We start from the raw sequence: 24,792 nt of genomic DNA, 5'->3' as shown, positions 1-24,792 counted from the left end.
TATGCTGTTTTTGCAAGAAGCTTGGCAGAGAGGGGAAGGACTTCCCTCATAACTTTTAACCCAGTAGTTAGGGTACTCACGTGGGATGTGGGAGACCTCCAGTTCAAATCCCCCCCTCCACCTGAGTGGAAGAAGGGATTTATACACAGTGGAACGGTGTCAAATAATGGAAAGAATCATTGGGCCAGAGAGAACGAGCATGAGTGATTGTGTAGGCTGGTGGTTAGTGCACTCACCTGGGAGGTGGGAAACCCAGGATCCAGTCCCCCTGCTTCAATGACTTTTAACATTACTTAGCCACAATGGACTAGCTTCAACAGGAGAGCCTGAGGGAACCTCATACCAGAATAACCCCTAGCTCTGTGGCTTGGGCACTCCCCTGAGAGGGGGCAGATCCCTGTTTAAATCTCTTCTTCCCCCTTGGGTGGAGGGGGACTTGAACCAGAGGTTTCCCAAATCCCAGGTGAGTACCCTAACCACTGGGCTAAAAGTTATGAGGGAGGTCCTACTCCCCCTCATCCCCACCCTGGCCGTTTTGGGTAAGTTTGTCTACAGGGGCTCAATCCGGTAGGTGAGCTCTGAGCATACTCACAGGATCAGGCCTTGCAGGTGAGTTAGGCAGAAGTATGCCTGTCTTCCCCTGGTTTGAGCCTGACTTTGGTATCCAGATGCTGGCCATGGGGTTGCAGTGTGCATGCCCAGAGGCAAAAACAAGGCACCTAGTGAGCTTTTCACTGCAAGAGTTTGGCACCTACAGGCTTTGGTGGCCAATGGGGCCTGATTCTGGAATTTAGGTGCCTAAAGTGGCAGTTTTGTGAATCTAGCCCTTGGTATGTGTCTTTGAACATTTAACTGTTACTGTCCACTATCTACCATGGTGCTGAGATGGCCTTTTTATCAGTGTGATGTCAGTTTCAATTTGCATGAGACATAATTTTGGTCACCTATTTTGTATAGTGGCAAGATAAAATAGCCAAAACTGTCTTGGCGTGCATAGAGGCAGTGGAGTTGAAGATACAAGTTTAGATGAACAAGTTTTGTTGCTCACATGGATAAGCGTCCACCAAAGCAGTTGAAAACTGGCTAACAGAAATTGCCACGAGCCAAGGAAACCTGTTTTTAAAGATATTCAGCGACCGTACAAGTGATGCTGCATGGAATATGGGTGACTATTTATATTATTGATACCTTACACAGCATATCTTGTAAGATTCAGAATATTGGTATCAGTGGAAAAGTTATTTTCTAAATATGATACGCTTATTTATATGTATGTAACATCTTTGTATCGTGAGGTATAAATATGTGATATATGTCTGCATCTCAAACCTGTTCTGTGTTTCTTGGGAAAACCCCCAAACAGATTGGCATCAGCCTGTTTGATGGCCCATCGAGGGCAATCAGCTGTACAATGAACCCATTGAGAGACGCTAGGGGCTATGCCTGAGTCAGCAGAACATGTGGACAAGAGACTCCAAATGCTTTTCTATGCTCATGTGCTATGATCCTGTTTTTTGGGACAGAGAATGTGCAAACTACATGGCGAAGGATATAAAAAGGCAGCTGCATCTTCTCCATTGGTCTTCAGTCGTGCTGCTCACCTCTGGAGTAACTTGTCTACAAACTGAAGGTTTGAACAAAGCACTGATAGACACATCCAAGCTTTGGATGTGTTCCAGAGGGACTTTAGAAGCCAGCCAACTCACCAGTGCTACTAAGAAACTGATATATGGACTTTGAAGTCATATGTATGTATCTGATTGCTTTGACCATTTTACATCTCTCTTCTTGTTCTGTTTTTTCTTTTATAATAAACTTTTGGTTTTAGATATTAAAGGATTGGCTGGCAGCGTGATATTTTGGGTAAGATCCAAATTGATCTGGTAATGTGACTGGCCCTTTGGGGATCAGAAGAACATTTTGTACAATTAATAGAGTTCTAAATAACTTCTCACTTCACTGGACCTATTTGCTGATTGAGAGCCAGAGACTGGAATGCAATAAAGGGGTCAGTGTGATATTTTTTTCCTCAGCTTCTTGGTAACTAGTGTGGTGGATCAGGAGCAGTTTGACTGGTTGGTGAATCTAACGACTGTATTAACCACCAGTTTTGGGGGAATCAACTCTCCTTTTTGCAACCTGCCCTGCCCGTGGCATTTTCAGTCTAGGCACCTTGGGTCACAGGCACCTCTACAGAATTCACCAGGATGAGCCAAATTGGTCTCTTCAGCCATAAATGCTCCTTAAACCTGAAAGCCTGCAATGATGGTTATGAAATGATTCACCATCGTAATCAATCATGTCGTTAATCTACAGGAAAAGCTGTTTAGAATTAACGTTGCTGTTCTAAGGAGAAAGCTGTGTTGTTTTTTTTTTTTAAAAACCCACAAAAACAAAATAAAAAAACCCAACCCCAACAGCCCTACCACTAAGTCTGGGGTCCGTTAGGTTTGAGATCCAGAGTGGTCACAACAGTGCCATAATTTCCCCCCTCCACATACAGACTGTCTGGATGGAGAGCCTGTAGGCCAGTGGTCCCCAACACGGTGCCCGTGGGCGCCATGGCACTTGCCGGGGCATTTATGTACGCCAGCCTAGTGACAAGGTGTGAAAAGTAGTGCCGCGGCCCCGCGCCTGCCGGGGACAGATGTTCTCTGTCCCCGGCAGGCGTGGGGCCACGGTTTCTCTCCGGCTTCTTTCCGCGCTGCTCAGCGCAAACTGGTCTCATTTTCGTTCACCAGAACGACCTACCAGGTTTAGTAGTATGGTAGTGCAGATGTAGGCTGTCTCATGCGCGTGCTGTTGGTTCCAACCTCTCGTCACTCATGTATCGCCGTTCTTTTTTTTCTACTTGTGCCTGCACACGCAGTGGGATGTCAGTGACCCGTGTTTCTGTATATTATGTGAGTATTCTTCCACTGCACTGATACTGCTGTTTTCTCATGCTTTGCGATTTATTATTTTTTTTAACATTTTTGCCCCAAAATGAGTAGTTCAAATAAAAGACAACGTATATATTATTTCAACGCACTGGGAAGAATCCTATTGTTTTATTGAAAATAAAGGGAAATGTGTTTGCTTATTGTGCGGGGGTGCTGTTGCAGTGCCGAAAAAACATAATGTCGAATGCCATTTCCAAACTAATCACGGCTCTTTTGACATTAGCCATCCACTTAAATCTGAGTTGAGAAAGGTTTGATTTGAGTTGATTAATTTTCTTCTATCTGCCCAGCAATCTGTTTTCACTAGACAAATGGTAAAGTCTAAAAGTGCTACTATTGTTTCCTTTAAAAGTGCTCATCTGCTCGCAAAGAAGAAAAAACCCTTTCAAGCTGGTGAATTGTTGAAGGAAGCATTTTTGACTGGTGCTGATTGCCTGTTTCAAGGATTTTCTAACAAGCGTGAGATTTTGTCTGCAATACAAGGCTTGCAGTTATCAGACAACACAGTTACGAGGAGGATACATGCAATTTCAAGCCACATGCAAACTCAGCTAAAGGATGACTTGGAAATATGTGACTGGTTTTCACTGCAGTTTGATGAGTCGACAGATATATCGGATACAGCGCAGTTGGTAGTTATGGTGAGGATGGTATTTCGTGACTTCACCGTAAAAGAAGTTTCTAAAAGTATTGCCTATGAAAGGGCGAACAAAGGGTGAAGACATCTATAATTTATTCAAATCATATGCAACATCAATTTGTATGCCACTACACAAGCTGTCTGCGATCACCACTGATGGGGCACCAGTAATGATGGACAGCGCCAATGGATTCATTGCACTCTGCAAGAAGAATGAATCCTTTCCGAACTTTGTCTTATCATTGCATTATCCACCAAGAAGCCTTGTGCGCCAAAGTTCTTTCTTTTCAACACATCATGAATGTCGTTATTAAAATAATTAACTCTATTCGAGCGAAACCTTTGCAACACTGACTTTTTAAGGCCCTGTTAGAAGATGCTGATGATAAACAATCTGATCTTATCTTGCACACAGAAGTACGATGGCTGAGCAAAGGTAAAGTTCTTGCACGTTTTTTAAGCCTAATTGAAGCGATCAAAGAATTTCTAAAGTTCATAAATCAGAACTTCGAGCAACTAGAAGACTCCAGTTAGTTAATGGACTTGACTTTTCTTGCCGACATCACTGACAAATTTAACATTTTAAATCTTGAACTCCAGGGAAAAGACAAATGTGGCTCAAATGATATGTTCTGTAAAATCATTCAAAGCAAAACTGATCTTGCGGATGTCACATATGAAGACGAAGTCTCTCGTACATTTCCCAAGTATGAAGAAAATGGTATGTGACAGTGATTTTAACCCATCACCATTTGTTATCCACATTCAAACACTTCTGGAACAATTTGAAAAGAGATTTCGACAGTTTACCATCATTGAGCCTGTAGTTGCCTTTCTTGTGAATCCTTTTACTTGCCATATAGAGGTAACAGAAATGGCTACATCAATTGCGAGTCTCATTCAAGTAAGAACAGAAGAAGTGGAACTGGAGATTTTGGACCTTCAAAATGATATTGTTCTAAAATCCTGCGCAACAGATGAAAACTTTTGGAATCTGGTTGACTGAAAAAAGTTTCCTGCCTTAAAAATGTCACATAGATAAGTGGAACCGAAATAAGATTTTATTTTGTATGCTAAGTTCTGTTTTCAACAACGAACATCATAAAATCAAAATACAGATCTCGGCTTACAGATGCCCATCTTGATGATTGCTTACGAACGGGAATATCATCCTACTCTCCCAACTACGAAAAATTGGCTGAAGAAATGCAGTGCCAAAAATCACACTGACTTTATTAGAAAAAACACATGAATTAATGATACCTATTTTCCATTAAGTGCTGATGAGCGTGTATGATTAACTTGTGTTTAACTTTTTTTTCATATTTGTTTTTATTGAAATCCAGATACAAGTAACAATACAAAGAATATTTTTTAATTAACCATAACTGGCTATCTATGTTAAAGTAAGAATAATAAATATATTTGCACTGGCAGTTCAACAATGTTTTACTTTTTAAAAATAAATTAGATGAAAACTGTTTGATATTTATTTTGTGAAAACTCAATTTTTCTTACAGGTAGATAAAAAAAGAGCCAATTCACATGGTAAGGTGAAAGAGTAATTGCCAAATAATAATTTAATTAATACCTTTTACATGTAAAATTACCTTTTTTATCTTATTGATTCATATTATGTAATTAAATATGTTTTTCATATTATTTAATGTACAAATACAAAATAAGCCTTGAAAAATTGTTGGCGCCCGCCACACTCTTCTGAAAACATGAATGTGCTATTGGCCACAAAAAGGTTGGGGACCACTGCTGTAGGCTTTGTCCTGCAATTGAAGCTTGCTTCCAGCATCTTTCATGTGTGGATGAATAACCCAGCAAATCTTGTAAAGAAAAAGCCAAAGGTAGCTCTAAAATGAGAGCATGAAGTCTCCAGGGCTCAGAGAGAACATGTCTATTTCTAGAGCAAATTCTGTTGCTCTATATTGGGGAAGGATTCAGGAATATCTCTCATCCCCCTGCTCACAAAAGTAGTGGCAGCTCAGCTGAAAGGCTAACTTGGAAATTTCCACAGCATAACAAATTGTGGGCTTTACATGTCCTATAATTCAGATGTAGTTCATAAATGGTGGCCTTGAACATGAAGCATTGTAGCCGCAATTTTTACCTGTACCTAGTAACCCCAGCACACGGCAGCTCTGAAACAACTAAGTAGAGTGTAGAACTACCTCTCTGTTCTGGGCTTGCTATACATTATGAAGCAGCTTGTGCCAAAGGACTGAAGACTGGCCCAGCACCAACTAGAAAGTGGAGTAATGCGTGGTCCATGTGACACAATTTCTGCCGCCAGCACAATAATGGCATTGGCAATTACTGGGTTGTTTTCACTTCTTTGTTTCCTTCTAGGAAGAAGCAGAACTAGTCTAGTGAGCTGGTTCTTGTTGTTCATCCTAAGGTAAATTAACAGGTGGTGTCTGTGGCCAAATCTTAATTCTGCTTCTTATTATTTGGAAATGGTTGGCTTAGTAAAAAGTAATACTGAAACTGATCACAGGAGCTTGAAAATACTTTGTTAGCAGTAGGTGGCAGGTGATCTGCTCTAGATGTTCTCTGTCCTTCATTTGAAGTTTTCTGGCCACCTTGAAGTGTGGCATGTGTTGGAATGATGGAGGAAATACTTAGCTGCAGGTTTGAGACATCCTGAAGTGACATGATCTAGGAAAGGAAGACACAGATTCTCCCCTTAGTATTCTATTAGATGAAGTGTTTTATTAGAACGAGCACTAAAGTTACTCATGTGGTTTTGTCTTTCACATGCCTATGTCTCAGTGCATATTATCTGTCAGATACTTTGCCTTCTGGTCTCTCTCTTTTTTTTGGTCTTCTCTCTTATAATCCATTCAAAGAGCTTGAACTTTGTCATCTGGTTTGTAGCCTATCGATGTCTAGAGTGTTCAAAAATATTTCTAGGTGCATTGCTGAGTTTCCTGGAATAAGACTTGTTGCACAAATACCATATTTAAAAAAAGAAAATAAATCTTCACTATCTAATGTTGAATCAGCAATATTTTTGAACTGTATTTGATATAATAATCCATAAATGTTTGAGATTCAGTTTTAAACTTCCCCTTTTTTCTTGTAGTGTGTAACTTTGACTCTCCTCTGCCTGCTCAAGGGCCTCTCCCTCCCACGCCATTGGTGTTTTTAAAGCATGTTCTTCAAAAGAATCTGAAAAGAATTTGAAACACAGTTGTGGCAGTGATGTACTTCCTGACATGAATAAGGTTGCTTGCATGCAAGCTCTGACACTAGGGTTCCCAAGATCAAATTCATACAAGTAAAATTTACCACTGTTCAGGTGCATGAAAGAGAGACTGGGGTGGCCCCTTCCCTATGTTAAGTGAAGGAGGACAAACAAAGGTTTGTGTTGCCTGTATAGATGCACCTGGGATAAACCCATTTTGGCTGGTATTACCCCCCAGGGTGTTAATCCCTGTCTTGTAGACTCAGTGAAGACTAAAGCAGTCAGTGACTTTACTCTGTGTCCGAGCGAGATCTGGGTATGGATGAGAACTAGCTGACAGAGTCTTAACGTGTGCAAGACTGAAGTGATGATGGATGACTGGGGAAAGCAACTGGAGGGTAGGGTAAGAATGGTATCAGTCACTCATTACTTGATCGGGTTTGACTCCCAATGGCTACTAGAAGACGAAGTAGCAGCAATAACTAGTCAGCTTTTTGTCGTTTACATACAGGCAGAAGGTTGTGACCTTTCCTTTCAGATGTGTACCTTGTGACTGTCACTCATGTCTCTGTCACCATGAGATTAGATAATTTAGTGTGCTCTGTGTGAGGCTATGCCTTAAAATAATTCCAAAACTGAAGCTGGCACAGAATGTGGTGGTCTGCTTGATAAGTTGCTTTCCCCAGTTATTCATTATTACTTCAGTCTGCTTGGTAAGTGGAGTATCTCACTGTGAGCGTATGCAACCAGCCCCATCATCTGCTCTGGCTCCTTGTGATTTTCTGGGTGAAGTTGAAGGTGTTAGTTGGACCTATAAAGATTTCAACGGCTTTGCTGCCTAACTGAGACTGCCGCTCTCCCTGTTCCATGCCATACTACCACAGTGATCAGGAGAAGCACTTGAGCTGAAGTCCTCTTGGTATGTATGAGAAGGGACTACTGACTAGATGTACTCTGAGAGCCCCACAACTTTGGAATATGCCCTTTCCCCTGAGTAACAGTCTGAATCTGGGGACCTTCAGGGAATGCTGCAAAGCTCATTCTTTTTCCAGGTATCTGGAGATGTGGGTTGTGTGAATTGAAAGGGTGGGGTAATACTGGAGGGGGGCTAAAGGTTCTGAGTTTCCTGGTTTTTTGTTGGTAGACGTTATGTTGCATTGGCTTGCTATGTTCAGCCAGGTATGTGGGTATTCATTTTGTTGCATTCTTCAGTAATGTCCAGAGTGCCTGGAGAGCATACCAAGCAGTGTCCTTTCTAGCGTTCTATATCTGTCTGAAGTGTGTGTGTCGTGTTTCTGGGGTGAGCAGTACTATTGACCCCTAACTCGACCTCTCCATGGGCACCCCCTGCCAAGTTCTAGGCCCAGATCACAGCACCTCTGGTTACCACCTGTGTGTCTTAAGCAGGTCCAGCTGGGTTTTGGCCACTGGTCTAGACCTCCCTCCAAAAGCTGTGGACAGGTGTGAGAATGCAGACAGGGCAGCTTGTTCAAATCAATGTATTTATTTATCCATAGGAATGTACCGGTCAGAGGGAAAGGGTCAAAACAACATAAGGCTTCTGTGGATGTTATCTTATCTAAACCTTAGTCTTTCCTTGCCAGGTGCGATTCCTCCCCCCCCCCCGCCCCCCCAGCATTGGGGCTGGATGAGACAGGCTGCACCCCTGCGGCTTATGCCTTTATCTCAGTCTGTCCCCCAGTCAGTCTCTCCCCCTCTGAGTTCACAGGCAGTCTTGTTCAAAGCTTCTTTGTCTGCCCTGGGAACCCTGGACCCTAGTCAGTGTGGTTTATGTATCTCACCAGGGGTCAGAGGTAAGCTTCCAGCAACAGATTCACTGTATTGTTCATTAAGCATGAGCAATTGAGTTGGTCATGGTTTGCCTTCCTGGAGATGTGTAAAAGCCACTTAGGATGGAGTTAACTCTGCCCCCATGCAGCAGGCCACATGGTAGCTTGTACCCCTGTGCAATTACTATATATAAGAAATACAGATATCTCCCACGTTCTTCATGAAACAATACAGAGAAAATAGCTGCTAGGACTAGCAGGGCTCCAATCAAACAATGAACCTCCTGGGCAGAAAGAGGCTGGTGGAGGTGGGAGCAGCTTTGAAACGGCTAAAAGCTCAAGGAGAAACATCATAAGATGCTCAAAGTGGATATTTACCAGACTTCATCAAAAGATTGTGTTTGTAGAACTTCTTCCCTGCTTGGAGGCCTTCCAGTGGGGGGGCTTGATCACAGAAACATTCAGTTGTGGATGACTGGGGGGTGTGGGTGGGTGAGATCAGAAATGGATGAGGGTTAGCCTTCATCCTTGTCTATCTGTCTTGTCACTTTTAAATGGCATGGTTACCTTGAAGCCAGTCTTTGGAGACCGTGTCACAGGTCTGTTACGTGGAGAGCAGGAGTACTTGCCGTTTTGGTAGCGTAGACACCATGAACCGAAATGTGTTAGAAAAGTTAGAATGCTCTACAGCACACAACCGCCTCCTCTTCCCTTTCGTTTGGTAACTGACCATTAGTCTGAGGCCCCGGGTCTCTAGTGCCTCAGCACATCATCTTTGAAACCAGTTGTTTTTTAAATTTAAAGTGTGCCTGCTTAGTCTTTCCCACCCCTCTGCGTTACTCCTCCTTAGACTGCTGCTGTTTAGCAGTGTAATTACTAAAAATCGGCACCGTGGTCTATGAGATTATGAATGGGAGGGGGGAGCACAATGTTTAGGAGGTGTAAGTGTTTTTGAACAGGTGGATTAAAGTTCCATCAATGGCTCTATCTACCGCTGTTAGGCTCTGTTGATGTCTTCCAGCTCTTCTGTTCTGGCTGTGGCAAGCTTACCTAATTACACAGAACTGGCTTTCTTTAGAGAGCAGGAGAAGCTCCACTCTTCATTGAGCTAGTTGTATTGAACACTCCGGTAGGATAGTAGACAACTTCATATTCTTTTAATGATGTAGCTGGTGGACTGTGTGAATTTTTATGCTCCTTGTCAGCACCTTTGTTCTCCAACTCCTTGATCATCTCATGATGTTTAAGTTTATCAAGTATGGCAATGAATACTGAATCTTAAGAGTTTATTTAAAGCCGCACAGTATTTATGTTCAACCTGCTTAAATCAGTCGTGGCAAGCTGTGCAAGATTATGTAGTGGCTGGGGAGTTAGTCTGACCTGCCCAAAGTCCGGGTAGTCTCTTGTAATGTGAGGCTATGCTTGCACTGGCTGGCTTGCTCTCTGTAGTGACGGCTGCCATCTGGTGTGGCTTCTTTGTTCAGCTTTGCTCCAAATAATGTTGTTTGGAAACCTGGTATAGCATCTTGAGTTAGGAAATATTACCAAACAATCTTGGTTTGTGCCAGATACTTCTGGAGTCCTGGATTCAATGAACTGAGTAGTTGATGCTGGAAAAACTAACAACCAAACCCTCACAACTTGCTCAGTACACTTTTTGAGTGGAGTTGTATGTACTATTCAGTGACCACAATTCCTGCACACTTTTCCCTCCTGAACGAAATAATGTGCAGTATGTATATAGTACATATTGATGTAGGTAGCTGTTTCCTGTGTTGTGGGGTTTTACTTAACTCTTGGCTTTAATTCTTCCTGCACTTTGGCCCTTGAACCTCTGCTGTTCTTGCAAGATCAGGGTCAGATGCAGAGCATCCTCAACTCTCCTTGACATCCACTTACAGTAGCTCCCACTGAAGGGCTTGGTCACCTCCCCCCCGCCCCTTTGTATCTTCCTGTCCATTGGGCCTTATTCTTGTTGGCCCATCAGTGTCTTGGGTCAGTGGTGTTTCATAAGCCAAGAGGCCGTGGGTGTTTGGCTCTGTCAGAGCCTATCTCACCACCGTACTTGGCCTACACACGATTGCCAGTTTCTACACACGATTGCCAGTTTCTGTGAATAGCTTTGTGCCATCCGGAGACGTATGAATGTTGAGACTAAATGAAGTATAAGCAATGATTTTGCACTTCTCTAGGATTCTCTCAGATGAGGGAAGCTACAGAGCATTTTTCATAGATTCCACGCTCTTTATAAGTAACAGATGGCTGGAAAGTGAAAACTGTAAATCTCCTAGAATATTCTAACTAAAACTGTAGGGAGAACTTGATATAGGTGAAGTGCTACGACCCAAAATGGAATTTGAACAAATGCTCTTGTTTTGTGAAATTGCTGTGGGATTGCTAATGACAAGGGGTCAGGATTTGACTTCATCTTTTGGAAGACTGGGCACTTCCCCCAGCAGTCTTTTAACACCATGTTGAATATTTCCTCATCTACGGCATAGTTAGCATCACTTCTACAGCATCCTGAGAATGACTTGGTAGTCTTTCATCCAACTAGTGTAGTGACAAAACCTTGTTTAGCTTGATAGCACCCTGAGCTTACCTACCTGACCAAAAGGTCAAGGCGATAGAAGCTTAAGTGACCCTTATTTTCACAATTTTGAATTTTCTTAGGTCTAGCCCATTATACTTCCTCAGTGGATCAGGCACGTCAGGCACATTCAAACAATTTTGAATGAAAATGCAATGGGCAAGGAGTTTATTTGCTTTGACCAGGAACAGTACAACATCTGTTTCTGCTGAAGAACTATAGGTCACTGCCTTGTTGCTATTTCCAGCTAGAAGGTGCCTTTCTGACCAGAGTGACTGGCCTGGCCTAACAGTGTGAATCCTTTCATTTTGTAAGTTAGGGTTGCCATGGTGTAAAGCTGAGACGTTAAATAAAGTTCATGCCAGAAAAGGCTGAGTTACTGTGATACCTCTGGAGCTCAAATAGTACAGTATCTCATTGCCCAAATTAAGAGACTTGACTCTGCGTTTGCCCTCATCTGTATTTCCTGAGTTAGGATCTCAGTTTTCACAAACTGTGGCAGCAGTACAGGTTGCGCTGCCTGCCAGCCATTGCCTTAAAGGGGAAATGTGCCTATTCACACAATGAGGGGCTGAATTCCTTCCCAGTGCTTATCTGGAAGGGAGTTGGGGAATGCAAAGAAGTCGAACTGGATGAGGCTGCTGGTTCCCTTTTCTGTTTTCCATATAGCTTTGTATTGCATTAATTATCAAAAAAGTAATTAAGGATGAAAACTGGAATACTTCCTGGTGGGAATGCCTTCTCCAAGGCCTGGTCCCCACTAACCCCCCACTTCGGACTAAGGTACGCAAATTCAGCTACGTTAATAACGTAGCTGAATTCGAAGTACCTTAGTCCGAACTTACCGCAGGTCCAGACGCGGCAGGGAGGCTCCCCCGTCGATGCCGCGTACTCCTCTCGCCGAGCTGGAGTACCGGCGTCGACGGCGAGCACTTCCGGGATCGATTTACTGCGTCTAAACCAACCAGACGCGATAAATCGATCCCAGAACATCGATTGCCTGCTGCCGGACCCGGAGGTAAGTGTAGACGTACCCCAAGAGTAGCATTCTGTAGCCGTGATAGCGTTGTGGTGAGCATTTCTGGGGCTGAATCCTGGACGTCTGGATCTAAAACACAAACCTCTACTGCTTGAGCTGAAGAAGTGGGTCTATGAAGTTGGAGACATTAGCCATCTAATGAACCCCTTTATGTGGACCAGGCACTAAAGGGGGACTAAAACCCACACTGAGTTTATGCTTGCTTGCCACATAGCATATCCTTAACTGGCTTATATTGGGTGCAATAGCTATTCATATAGTAACATTTAATAACGCCTTTCTCTGATGAATTATGATAAGTCTCTTAACTCTGCTTTTCTTCTCCCTCCCCCAACACACAGTTCTCTCTTCAGTGTACCTCCACTTTTAGCTTGTTCCAAAATGCCATGTGAATTTGCCCTTGACTATTTTAATGCAATCCTGGGTGCAGTTTGGTTTTCTTCTTTCTGCAGTATTCTGAATGAGCTATTTTAACTTACCATGGAGCTTGTGTTTGGCCTCACTCATTACCAGTTAGAGTACCCTGGTTTGCTTGGTTTTTTGGTGTGACTTTGTACCATACATTACCGGTAGGATTTGGATATGGTATCTGTGCATGGCTAGTTTATGAATATTAATGTGCTCAGAAGCATTTAAAATATTTTTATTGGCGTTACCCTACCACAATGCACTTAACTAACATGCACATTGCTTACAGAAACACTTTTCAGTATGTTACTTTTAACCCAGGCGAAAGGTGTCTGGCATTTTTAAAATGCCCCAGTTGCCATTACATGGGCACCAACCCAGTATTTCATGCCTACACGTGATGGCTCCCACTGAGTCTGAAATCCAAGTGTGGATGAGCCCAAAAAGGGAAGCGACACTAAAGCCTGGGTGAAAATCAGGACCTAAGTGCTCCCATTGAACGCTGGTGAGGCAGAATATATGTAAAGACCTTTATGTAACTTTTGGTTTAAATCCCTGTTAAGACTCCAGGTGTAAATTCTTGATAGAAACTCACAAGTTACTCATACATTTGCATATGTATTTATCATGGCCAGAACTTTTTTTTTTTTAAACACCACTTATTGGGAGTGGCTTATAGTACAGTTTATATTCTGTGCTGCAATTTTACCTTTGCAAATAGTCTTTGTCACACACACACACACGGATTAGGTTATGACTGTGCTAAAGCTTCTAGTAAGAAGCTTTCATTCTCGTGCGAGTTCAAAGCCACCTAAACTCTTGTTCTGTGTTCCATAGAGTCAGTCAGAAATTCTCTAATTCCCCCCGCCAGCTCTATCATTCTAATGTGGTTTTTTTTGTTCTCCAATTTGTCAAGAAACTTGTGTGTGCCAGGAATATTCAGCATTGATTTTTTTTTTCCCCTGTGAAGACTGCAGGATTACAGAGTAACCTTTATTTTTAGGCTCTTGCTTAGTCCTATATGGGCAGTTGATTGACCTGCCTTCCCACCTCCAAAGGCTGCCACTCTTAATCTCCACCATCGACTTGCATCTGAATGCAAACCAGCTTGCCTTCTCTTTGCAGGAAAGTTGCCCATAATTAGTTTTTCAATGAGTCGTGGTCCGATTTACTCTCCCCCTCAAGGAGAGCCGCATTAGTGAGGCGGTGGGTGGAGTTGCTGAGAAGATACAATCAACATCAGCCAAGTATTGATTAGCGGAGCCATTCATAGACCTATGAAGAGAAAGTTGGTTTTTGATGGGCAAGGCTTTCTTTTTGGCAGGCAGGCACCTGCTAACAGATTGTGCTATGCTCCCTGGCTGCAGAATTTTCAATTTCAGTAAACACTTGGCTTCAGCAAGTTCCTCCTCCTGCCGGGAGATTCTGCTTGTCTACGCTACCAAGATTTCGTTGTAAGAAAGGGGCAGCAGGAAGAGTGTTGTGCAAAGCAGTTGACACGGAGAACAACCTGCTACAATAAATGGTAAATCTTCTGGGTCACGGAGTTACAGTTAGCTTGGAAAAATGGCATTCCTTCACTATGGTGTCACTGCACATTGTCCTCTAGAGAGGAAGCAAACAATGCGCTGTAGAACAAGCTGTTGGCAGCTCACGTTTTAATGCATGAGTTTTTCCAGGTCTCATGTGCTGGTTCACTTTTTCCTTCTAGGTTTCAATTTTGAAGGTGGCTGTTGTTACTGTCCAAATGTGAATGCAGTGCTAATAGTGTCTGTTGCAAGGACAAGGAGGGAAAGAACCTAGTACAGATTGGAGATACTCCATAGTAGCGTTGTTTTGGCTAATTTGCTGTCTTATCTGTATGTGGTGTTAACAGAGGACAATTTCCACAGAGTTCTAAGGCAGCCTGGCAGTATGTGTTTGTACTTTTTAAAATCCAGTATGTCACTCAGCTTGGAAAGCTAGCATCATTTTCTGGCAGTCTTGACGATTTTACTGCTTCAACATTTTAATTTCAGCCTTGAAAACCCATACCTCTGTGCAGTGCCATTAGGCAGAAAGCATAACGGAGCGGGTGTGTTGTTTGCAAAGGTCTTTGAAGATGTAAAGCATGCTAAGTGTTGTTGCAGCCACAGGTAGAATCAATCCTTGTAAGTACACCTGACTAGCTTTTCAAGCACGTGGATGGTTGGTGGTGGTGATGTATCCCAGCACTGCCCAGAGACCCTGATCAGGTTCATAGCGCCGTTATTTTGAGTTTTGTTCCTACACCTAATGTAGGAAGAGACCCTGCCCTCACTAGGCTGTGTTCTAACAGTATCGTTTGTTTGTCTGTTTTGTTTCCCCAGTTTCTAGGTGACAGAGAGACACTGAAACGCTGTGGGGGGCAAGAAAAGCGGTTGCGGGAGCCTGCATGTAAACAAAGATGGATTGGCTGTGACAGTGTGCCTTAGGTGGGGAGATCGGTATTATGAAGACTTCCTACAGAGCTGGCCTCCACAGGGAACCACTGAATTCCACATCTTCTACATTCCATCAAGTCAAACGGTACAAACAGACCCCAGTTGGGCCATGAATGGTTAACACATGTAGGCCTACTCCTTTAATTCCCTGCTTTGTGTGCCAGTCAAACTCTTAGATAAAACCCTTGCTTTGGAGAACCTTTGCCTTTAAGTGAAATATTAACAGTAGTTCTAATGACTATGGGGCACAATTGTTCCTTAATATTTTTTAAATTAGATAACGGCAGCTACATCGTTACTGCTGCTCGTGTCCTCGGAGAAGCCTTTGGATTTTTTTTTTTTTTGTAGCAACAGCTGTAACTTTATGGGGATATGGCTTTGAAATACAAATATAATTGGAGAGTGGATTGCTGTAGTAGGATTTGAAATATGCAGTGAGCTTAAAAAAAGCTAGCAGAAATACCAGTAATCAGTAGGGTGGTCCGTCTGCCTAGAGAGTAAATAATTAGATTAGTACAAACTTAAATTTTGCTTCCAGCGGACACCTGTTTCTCTGATTAAATTGTTGTGCCCTTCTTTTTCAAACGTTACTGCTTACAAGGCAATTGAGAGCATCTGTGTTGCTATTGCAAGACTGAGAACAATTCATATGGATGCATTAAAGAAAATGCAAATGACAAAATACAGTGCTGAATTCAAGCTTAATAATATAAAATGTGTTTCTCCTTTTTAAAGATGTTGAAAACTTCCGGACTCTGGGGGGGAAATAGCTTTCAGCGTCTCATACCTGTGTGCATGTGAAACAAACAAATTCTGTGTAATATCTTTCTTGACTGGGTGGAGGGGACAGACGCTTCATCAGCCTGTTATTGACCTACAGCCAAATCTTGCAGTCTAACTAGGGCAAAACTCTCACTGACTCCCTGGGGGGGCTGTTGTCTCTGTGGCGATCGGTAAGAATGCATTGTATCCAGCCCTGCTTGCTCCCACCCCGTGTCACTCTCCATACACCGGGGGAAGGGTAGTGGGTGGTATAGAGACAGATATGCTGACTTTATGCCACCCAGAGATTGCCCTATGCCACAGGGTTCTTTGACATGCCCTGTAGAGCAGCTTTTGGGTTGCTTTGCCGTTCCTGAGCAGTGCAAAGGGGACAGAAGCAGGGCTGAGAATCTGGGCCAAATGATTTTGGGGGCTTCCAAAGCTTACAAGTGGTTGACCAGAACCAAAACGTATTTTAATAGTAACTAGGTCTTACTCTGCATTCTTCATCTGTAACTTTCCAAGGGCTTTACAAAGGAGCTCCGGATCATTATCCCCATTTTGCAGATGGAGAAACTGAGGCACCGGAAGGGGAAGTTACTTGCCCAAGGTCATGTTTAGCAGTTGGTCCAGGCAATTCATTTAGACAAGGCACTGGTGAGACCACATTTGGAGTACTGTGTGCAGTTCTGGTCTCCCATGTTTAAAAAGGATCAACTCAAACTGGAACGGGTACAGAGAAGGGCCACTAGGATGATCAGAGGAATGGAAAACCAGTCGTATGAAAGGAGACTCGAGGCGCTCGGTTTGTTTAACCTAACCAAAAGAAGGCTGAGGGGGGATACAATTGCTCTCTTTAAATATATCAGAGGGATAAATACCGGGGAGGGAGAGGAATTATTTCACCTCAGTACTAATGTGGACACGAGAACGAACGGATATAAACTGGCCGTGGGGAAGTTTGGGCTTGAAATTAGACGAAGGTTTCTAACCATCAGAGGGGTGAAATATTGGAACAGCCTTCCGAGGGAAACGGTGGGGGCGAAGGACCTGTCTGGCTTTAAGATTAAGCTAGACAAGTTTATGGAGGGAATGGTTTAACGGGATAACGTGATTTTAGTCAAATCAACAGTGTGCCATCGCTGGTCAATAGTATCAGTGGCCAATGAGGGTCTGGCTGGAGAATCCTACCTACATGCTCGGGGTTCTACTGATCGCCATATTTGGGGTCAGGAAGGAATTTTCCTCCAGGGTAGATTGGCAGAAGCCCTGGAGGTTTTTCGCCTTCCTCCGCAGCATGGGGCGGGGGTTGCTAGCTGGAGGATTCTCTGCGACTTGAAGTCTTTAAATCACAGAATTTGGGGACTTCAACAGCAGAGTCAAGGGAAAGGGGTTGGGTCAGCTTTTGTGGCCTGCATCATGCGGGGGGTCAGACTAGATGATCATAATGGTCCCTTCTAACCTTAAAGTCTATGAGTCTATGAGACTCTGTCCTTTTGTACTCTACAACATGATGGCCATGGAACTTGCTGCAGACTAGAGCTGGTCAACAAAAAATTTCTTTTCCTGTGGAAAATGTCAGCGTTTGGGCAGAAATGTGACTATTGAAATGTTTTGGTATTCGGCCAAGATTTTTTTGATTTGGAAGTGCGGCTGTGGTGCCTCATGGTCTTGTTCTCTATACGCCAGATGGAATTTCCCATCGTGCTGTGGCCTCCTCTCTTGAATCATGAGAGTCCCTGGCCATGGTGCATTCTGCGGGATGTAGTCTGATTGGGGAGCCTGGCCCATAGAGCAGAAAAATAGTTTAGATTGAGAACTTCTAACCAGCCGTACTACAGACTTCTGCTCCTGTGTCTAAGCTTTCATGGAAAGTAAACCATTTCTTTGGTTTCTGAGCCTCCTTCATTGTGAAGATGACCTTCCAAATATAAAACAATGCAGTAACACCTACCTGAGTCTGCAGGCAGCTTGAAACAGTAGCTCTTAAATCTTCTCTTCACTAGAAATTAAGGTGTGTTCTTAACTTGTGTTAACTAACACATGGTAAATAACTTGGTCAAATCCTAGTGACGACAAGGCAGGTTATCGTTTTAATATGAGTCAACACCTCTTTTCCTAGCGAAGATGCACCCTTAGAGATGTGTGAACCGCTCCGTTATCTCAGTGGCTTAAAGGTAGAATAATGATACTTTAAATAACATAGCTAATTATTTTACTACTGATCCTTTTCAGAAGAAATATCCAGGGAATGTTCTTGCCCTGGGGCCCAAACAGCCTTCCTGGGGCCCAAAAGCCCGAACTGTCCATTAAAAAGGTGCCAAAGCTTCCAGCTCTCACTTGATGACTTCTACAATGTCCTTGTCTATACAAAAACATCCGAGACACCACAGTAGAGGCAAACAAATTGAATTTAATATCAGAATAAATATCACAAGGGGTAAGACCCTGATCTTGTGAATCACTCTTGTATTTAACTCATTTTTAAAAATGCTCAGTTTAAAAAACTTACCTGCAGCTCCCACAATAACTAGCCTGTAGCACTGGATGTTGCAGAAATTGGCGAGTGAAAGGGTATTTAGGCTATGGTTCATATTGTGCGTGAGTTCGGATCAGAAGATTCTTGTCTTTTATAGCTTCTAGAATGAGAACATGTGCTGTTACTCTGGGGTTGGGGAAAATGCTTGCTGGTTGATCTAAAACTAGCTCTTTTTTCTAATCTTCACATTGCAGTGGATGAGAACTTTTTTCCAATAAACTTTTTGCTGTAAAGTTTGTGAAATTCTTTTAAAATGCAGCTTGCTGTCTCCTCAATGGCTGAAAACGTTGAGAAACGGATGCCATCCCCAATCTGTTGCTCAGATGGATTAGCAGTGCTTCCTTATCACTGTCTGACGCTATTAGGATTTTCAGTCATTCTAGATAGACACCGTGTAATTGAACCCTGAATTCAAATGAGGCAATTGTTCTGGCAATAAAACTTAACTAAACTATGACTTCCTGATGTATGATAGAATTTCTTCAGCCTTCAGGAATATTCTCCACCTCACCCACCAGTAACCTAAATACTGGAGGAAATGTGAGAACTTAAATGAAGAAGCCATAATAGATGATCTGTGATTCTTCTCTTTCTCTTGCCATAAACCAGAAGTAGCCTTGAGCAGCTGAACCACTTCTGCTGACTAAGCATGTTGGAGTAATTAGTTCAGTCCTGGTTTATTAATTTAATACCTGGCCTTACTTTCAGCGGCAGTCTCCTTAACGAAGGATGTTTTACTGATTGCCCTGCTTAGTGCATGTCAGAAAATAAGTGAAAAGGGAGAAATGAGGCTCTGTTCGATCTTACACATTTCCTGGCACTAGAAATTCCATCTGGGAATTTTATTTTGTACTTCCAAATTACTGGACTCCAAAAGGCAAAAACGTCTATGTAACTGCAGCTCTCTCTCTCTCTGCAAGATACCTGCAGTTCTAAGTGGCCAGAAATTTTTATTTCTAGTGCGAAAGGTGGCACTTCAGCAGCACAGTGCAGTTCCAGTATGAAAAGGAAAGAGTGCCACCTACTGTATCACAAGCACCACTTTCTGCATGCAGCAGCCTGGAAGCAGTGGATTTTTCTGGGAGGTTTCTCTTCCAGGAAGTTTAGTGACCGCTCACCCTGATTACTTTCTGAGTGCAGCCTGAGAGGACACAGCTAATCAGAAAGTTGGGCGAAGGAAGCAGATTTTAGTGTTGTGTAGTTCAGAAACCAACTTGGAAGGAAAACAAAGGACAGGGTCACAATTGTTGGAATACCGAGGAAGAGGTGATCTAGATCCAATAAAGGAGTCAAAATGAACACCGGGAATTGCGCCCAGAAGAGACTTAGCAGCCACATTCTGTACAAGCTGAAGCTTCCAAATGACCTCAGGGAGTAACGCCCAGTGGCGCCTGTTGCACTAATCTAGTCGGAGACAAGCACATAGGTGACTGTGGCACTGTCTGCATGTGACGAGAGGTTGCGATCTTCTCACCGCACACAGGCTGGGAGCAGAGGGAGGATGGGAAGGTGTTATTGGCTACTTCTGCTACTGGACTCACTGAAAGCAGCAGAGGATCCAATAGGACCTCTAGGTTGTGCACCTTCTGGGAAGGTGGACTAGCCGACAATCAAGACCTCCCGTCCATCAGTTCCTAGTGTACACAGCATAGATTTCAGGTTTGGTGGGTAGGGCATACTCTTCTTTCCCTTCTACCACTAAAGCCAAGGTGGTGAGCAAAACTGGAAAGGGAAAACAAAGGCAGAGCCCCCCTCCCAACCATGTGAAAGGAGTTCCCTCACTTTGGACAATCTGTTGCAGTGTCTCAGTCTAGAACTGTTGTCCCCAAGCACCAACGCATTTTACCCTGGCAATTGGAGTTGAGGAATCTTAGCTTCTAGCAAACACTCTTTGCTGAATGTCCTACTTTTCTCCTCCGAGGCTGGGTTCCTACTATAGGCTTAGTTGAGGAAAAAAAACAACTTGGGATGGTCCAAGTGTAACTGAGGGCATCATCATACAGAGCCTCTGTTGTGATGTGTGAGAAGGAAAGAGCACAACTAGCTGTTGGGTCTCGGGTTGGATTCAATAGCCTGACAATTAGAAACACCTCTTGTCTATTGACTGGGCACATTTGATCTCTAAGTCATTCCACGACAGTCACCATGGAGCTCCATGATGCCTTTAAGAGACTTTTCCGAGTAGAAGGGCAAAGGTAGAGAGGCTGGTTTTGGAGTGGCTTTGGTCACTTGTTGCAAGCTGTCCCAATGAATTTGGTGGCATTTAATTCCCATTTAAATGAACAGGAAGAGAGATTATTCCAGTTTCAACACAGGCTTTACAATGTAAAAATTTAAATCTGTTCCCATGGAAACATACCCTACAGCTGTTCTGGTAATATGCTTGTGTAACAGTCCAGTGAGACCAGAGACTGAAGGCTGCTGGTAATTAGTCCTGCATCTCCCCCATGGCAGTGTGGATGCTCCCCTAGGCCTTTAACCGAGCCGAATTACAAATGTATAAATGCCCATGGTGAAAAGAGGGGCTGAGCGTAATCCTGCTGGAATAGAAATGCCACTTTTGGTCCAGTATACGTTTAATTTATGGCTGTTAGATTCTCAATAGAAAAACTTCAGATTGGCTCAGTTCATCATAGTGCAAAATATAGAAACAAAGAAGGTGACTCTTAATTTGATATCTAGTCTCTCTCCCCCCCACCCCCCTGGGGGGGTGGTGGTAAATTTTTCAGGTTTACCCTGCGCAGAATGTAGATATCTCCATAGGCAAGTGCAGTTAATTGGTTGTTAACAACATACTAAGGGATATCGTTGACTATAGGAGGTATCAGCAGATCAGAAATCAGGTGTGATCTTTGTATAACAGTATAATTACAATTGCTAATTTCTCTATTCAGCTTTCATCATTCTTTATAAAAACCCTTTTCAGTAGATAATCCATGCTGGATATCAAGGCGGGGGGGGGGGGGGGGAGGAGAGAAGGGGGTTCTGGCTTGGTTAAAACATGAATGGATCAAGAATCTAGACTAAATCAATAGTTATAATAACAATAACTGAAAGCTGTAAGAACAACTGGGTGGAACCTAAAATGCTTTGCGGAGAATGTTTATATCTCAAATCTGTTTCCATGACATTTTAGAGAAATTATAATGGAAGCTTTTGGTGGTCTTTGGGGCTTATTAAAGCATTAGCAGGGTGCTAACGGAAGTTCTCCAAGGGAGAACTGCAGTGACATCACAGGCTGGGGACACGACAATTGTTGCTGCCCCTGCAGCCATTCTGGTGCCTCTCCTGGCTCTGGCCCCCTCCTGTGGCCCCTGTCCCCCGTGGTGGGCCTTATTCTTATGACACTCACATTCAGGGGGAAGTGAGCCCTGGACAGCTTTTACAATAATTCCTTTACTTTTGTTTTCTAGGGCTTCTGGCATGCACTTAAAGCCATACCTCAAATTACAGAAGAAAGAGCGATCTCTAGATATAACCCAAGATTCCCTGAGAGGCCTGCATATGAACCATCAAAGATCAGCACAGGAAGAAAAGTATACAAACAACTGCACCAAACTGAGCATTTTACCTACGTCCCCGGTCGTGACTCCCTCTCGAAAGCCTTTGGGAATTATTTATCGTAATACTATGTGCAATATGAGTGGGAAAGCTCCAGCAGAAGGCCCAAGTGTTGAGAAGAAGAAGAATGCCCCGTCTGCGACAATCCACCAGGGGGATGAGGGGGAAGGACCGTTAGATATCTGGGCCGTCGTGAAACCTGGGAATACCAAGGAAAAGATTGCTTTCTTTGCAGCCCAGCAGTGCAACAACAATAGGATGGGCTCAATGAAACTTAAAAGCAGTTGGGATATAGATGGAAGATCAGCTAAACGAAGGAAGAAATCCATGGATCTTATAAAAGCAAAGATTCAATTAGAAAGGATGAGAGAGGCAAACAGGAGGTGCACCCAGCCTGAGCCTTTTGCATGTGGCATTGAGCACTGTTCTGTACATTACGTTAATGACAATGGTGAAGGGATATTTCCAGGTCGATCCTTATCTGTAATCGAGATGGTAGCTTTTCTAGAACACAGAGCAAGTGCTTTGCTGGCCGACTGCACCAAAAACTGCATGAACGCTTCTACTACAAGGCTGAGTGGGCAATCCAAAGGTGCACTTCCTGCTTCAGACCCTTTCTCTGCCCCGGGGGCCTGCGAGGTACATTCTGAAAAAGGGACCTGTGGGAGTGGTGAGCAGCAGAATGAGCCTGTGCGTGTGCTGGACATGGTTGCAAAGCTTGAATCGGAGTGCTTGAGGCGTCAGAGCGAGCGTGAAGCAGGGGGCCTATCCAGGAACAACAGCTTCCGGAGAAACATAGGGCGGATGTTACTGGCGAATGGCACGCAGTCTGAGTGTGACGCTGGGAAGGTATCTTCCAAAGTCCTTGGCCAGGAGGTAAGTTTAAAAGATCCCGTTGCAGCGGATGATGTTGGACAGAGAACAAAGCGTGGCCCTTCGGCTGCTGATGAATCATGGGAAGGAGCTGCGTCTGGTCAGCAGTCCTTGGCGGCAGTAGCAGCTGTGGATATCCACATGGTGAACGTCAGTGTCAAGCTTGGTCAAGAAATCTCAGAGAGACCCAGCACCAGAGGTAATTCTGAAATGATTGTGGAACCTCTGGGGTCCATCCCTTCTACATGTCCCGTAGCTGTTGGGCTGTCATCAGAGGCCATGTGGAGTGGGAGTACGACTGTTGATTGTTCAGCTAGAGAACCTGCATCTGTTCCTAATCTGAGTTCGCATCCAATGAGGAGAGATTCTTTATGCATCAGTATATCGGTCACCAAGACAGAGAAGGGGTGCAGGAAAGAGCAGCCTTCTAATTTTAGCTTTGGTGAAGATCCACTTCCAGGGAGGCTGTTCTTTCTGCCTCCTGGTCACCACACCAAGCAAGAACACACAGGGTTAGGGGAAAGTACGAAAGAAAAGCCAGGAGAAGTGGGCCAAGCTGAGGTGGCTGCTGACAATAACAGCGTGTGTGAGATAAATAGTATTTCCATGGAGCCATTTGCCCTGTCACTATCTCCCATGGAAAGGGCTTCGCAGGTACTTGACACTTCTTGTTTGAGACGGCAGGTGTCTCATGACTTTTTGGAGACTAGGTTTAAAATTCAGCAGCTTTTGGAGCCTCAGCAGTATATGGCCTTCCTGCCCCACCACATCATGGTTAATATCTTCAGATTGCTCCCCACGAAGAGTCTAGTTGCTCTTAAATGTACTTGTTGTTACTTCAAATTTATCATTGAATACTACAACATAAGGCCAGCTGATTCCCGCTGGGTCCGTGATCCACGTTACAAAGAAGATCCTTGCAAGCAGTGCAAGAAGAAGTATGTGAAAGGGGATGTCTCACTGTGCCGGTGGCATCCCAAACCCTACTGTCAAGCTTTACCATATGGCCCGGGGTATTGGATGTGCTGTCACAAGTCTCAGAAAGGCATCCCTGGCTGTAAATTAGGTCTTCATGACAATCGTTGGGTTCCTGCCTGCCACAGCTTTAACCGCACTCTTCACAAGAAAGCCAGAGGAGGAGGAGCAGATGCGGAAGAGGAATATTAGTGCACATACACTTTCTCTTGGGAGGAGGACATTTTCACGCTCTGTGCTGTTTACAGTGTATATAATTATGTTTTCACAGGGCTATGAAACTGCACATACTTAAACACAAGAGCCTTTACCTTTTAGATTACAGACAGCTTTTAGCCCATCATTGTAAATAACACTATTAAAAACAAATTGTACATATAGAGTCTACAGCTGGCTGAACAACTTAATCACTACAATGCAGCTATGATAGTGTTGCGGCTATAGTCATGTGTTTTTAAGTGTCTTGTTTCAAAATCTGTATATCCTGTATAATATATGAAAGTTTCTGAGAAGAAACTCTAAATAGGTAAAGGTTAATTTGTTTAAAGGATCTTCAAATGATTTAACTGGACAACCTTAACGTTAGACTAGAACAGATATTTGTTATAGTAGTGTAGCAGTGAACAAAAGAGAGGAATATTATTGTATAGGCAGAGTATAAAAAGGTTCTTGTCTCCATTGCCCATGTTGTCTGGTTGTTATTTTTTTTTTACTTTAATAAAATGTGCATTCTAGATCTGCCTAATCCGACTTTCTCTTCTTGTACAATCTGCCCTGAAATAAAGTGATGGAAAACTTCAGGCAGTAGTTCGTACTGTGGTGTAGTTCAGAGGGAGAGAAAGTGTGTTCTTATTTCAAATTAGTGCAGTATTTGAAAATCAGTTTTAATGAATGAATTCCTCACCCCACCCTTAGCTTGTGCACTTTCACTGCTCCCTACACTGGAGTGAACGTTGAATTCCAAAAGGTACTTTTAGGCCATGCCAACTGCAAAACTTAATTGGTAGAATTA

General features: G+C 43.4%; 1 protein-coding gene across 5 annotated transcripts in view; it reads left to right on the top strand.

Annotated features, from left to right (window-relative positions):
- The window catches only part of FBXO34 (F-box protein 34), a 67,714-nt gene extending 43,193 nt beyond the window's left edge, over window positions 1-24,521 (top strand). For 4 of the 5 annotated variants that reach the window (XM_054027707.1, XM_054027710.1, XM_054027709.1 and 1 more), the window contains 2 exons: window positions 14,957-15,155; window positions 21,785-24,521. In XM_054027707.1, the coding sequence (XP_053883682.1) occupies window positions 15,079-15,155; window positions 21,785-23,972 (2,265 nt within the window). In that variant the 5' untranslated portion in view covers window positions 14,957-15,078 and the 3' untranslated portion in view covers window positions 23,973-24,521. Of the gene's footprint in view, window positions 1-7,502; window positions 7,701-14,956; window positions 15,156-21,784 lie in introns of those variants that run through there. The other variant, XM_054027711.1, reaches the window with a different exon arrangement.
- Window positions 24,522-24,792: the final 271 nt, after the last annotated feature.

The sequence above is a fragment of the Malaclemys terrapin genome, chromosome 4 (assembly GCF_027887155.1).
Source record: "Malaclemys terrapin pileata isolate rMalTer1 chromosome 4, rMalTer1.hap1, whole genome shotgun sequence".
Lineage (NCBI taxonomy): Eukaryota > Metazoa > Chordata > Testudines > Emydidae > Malaclemys > Malaclemys terrapin.
Note: the sequence above shows the minus strand (reverse complement) of the source record. Positions and strands in the feature narration are given on the sequence as shown.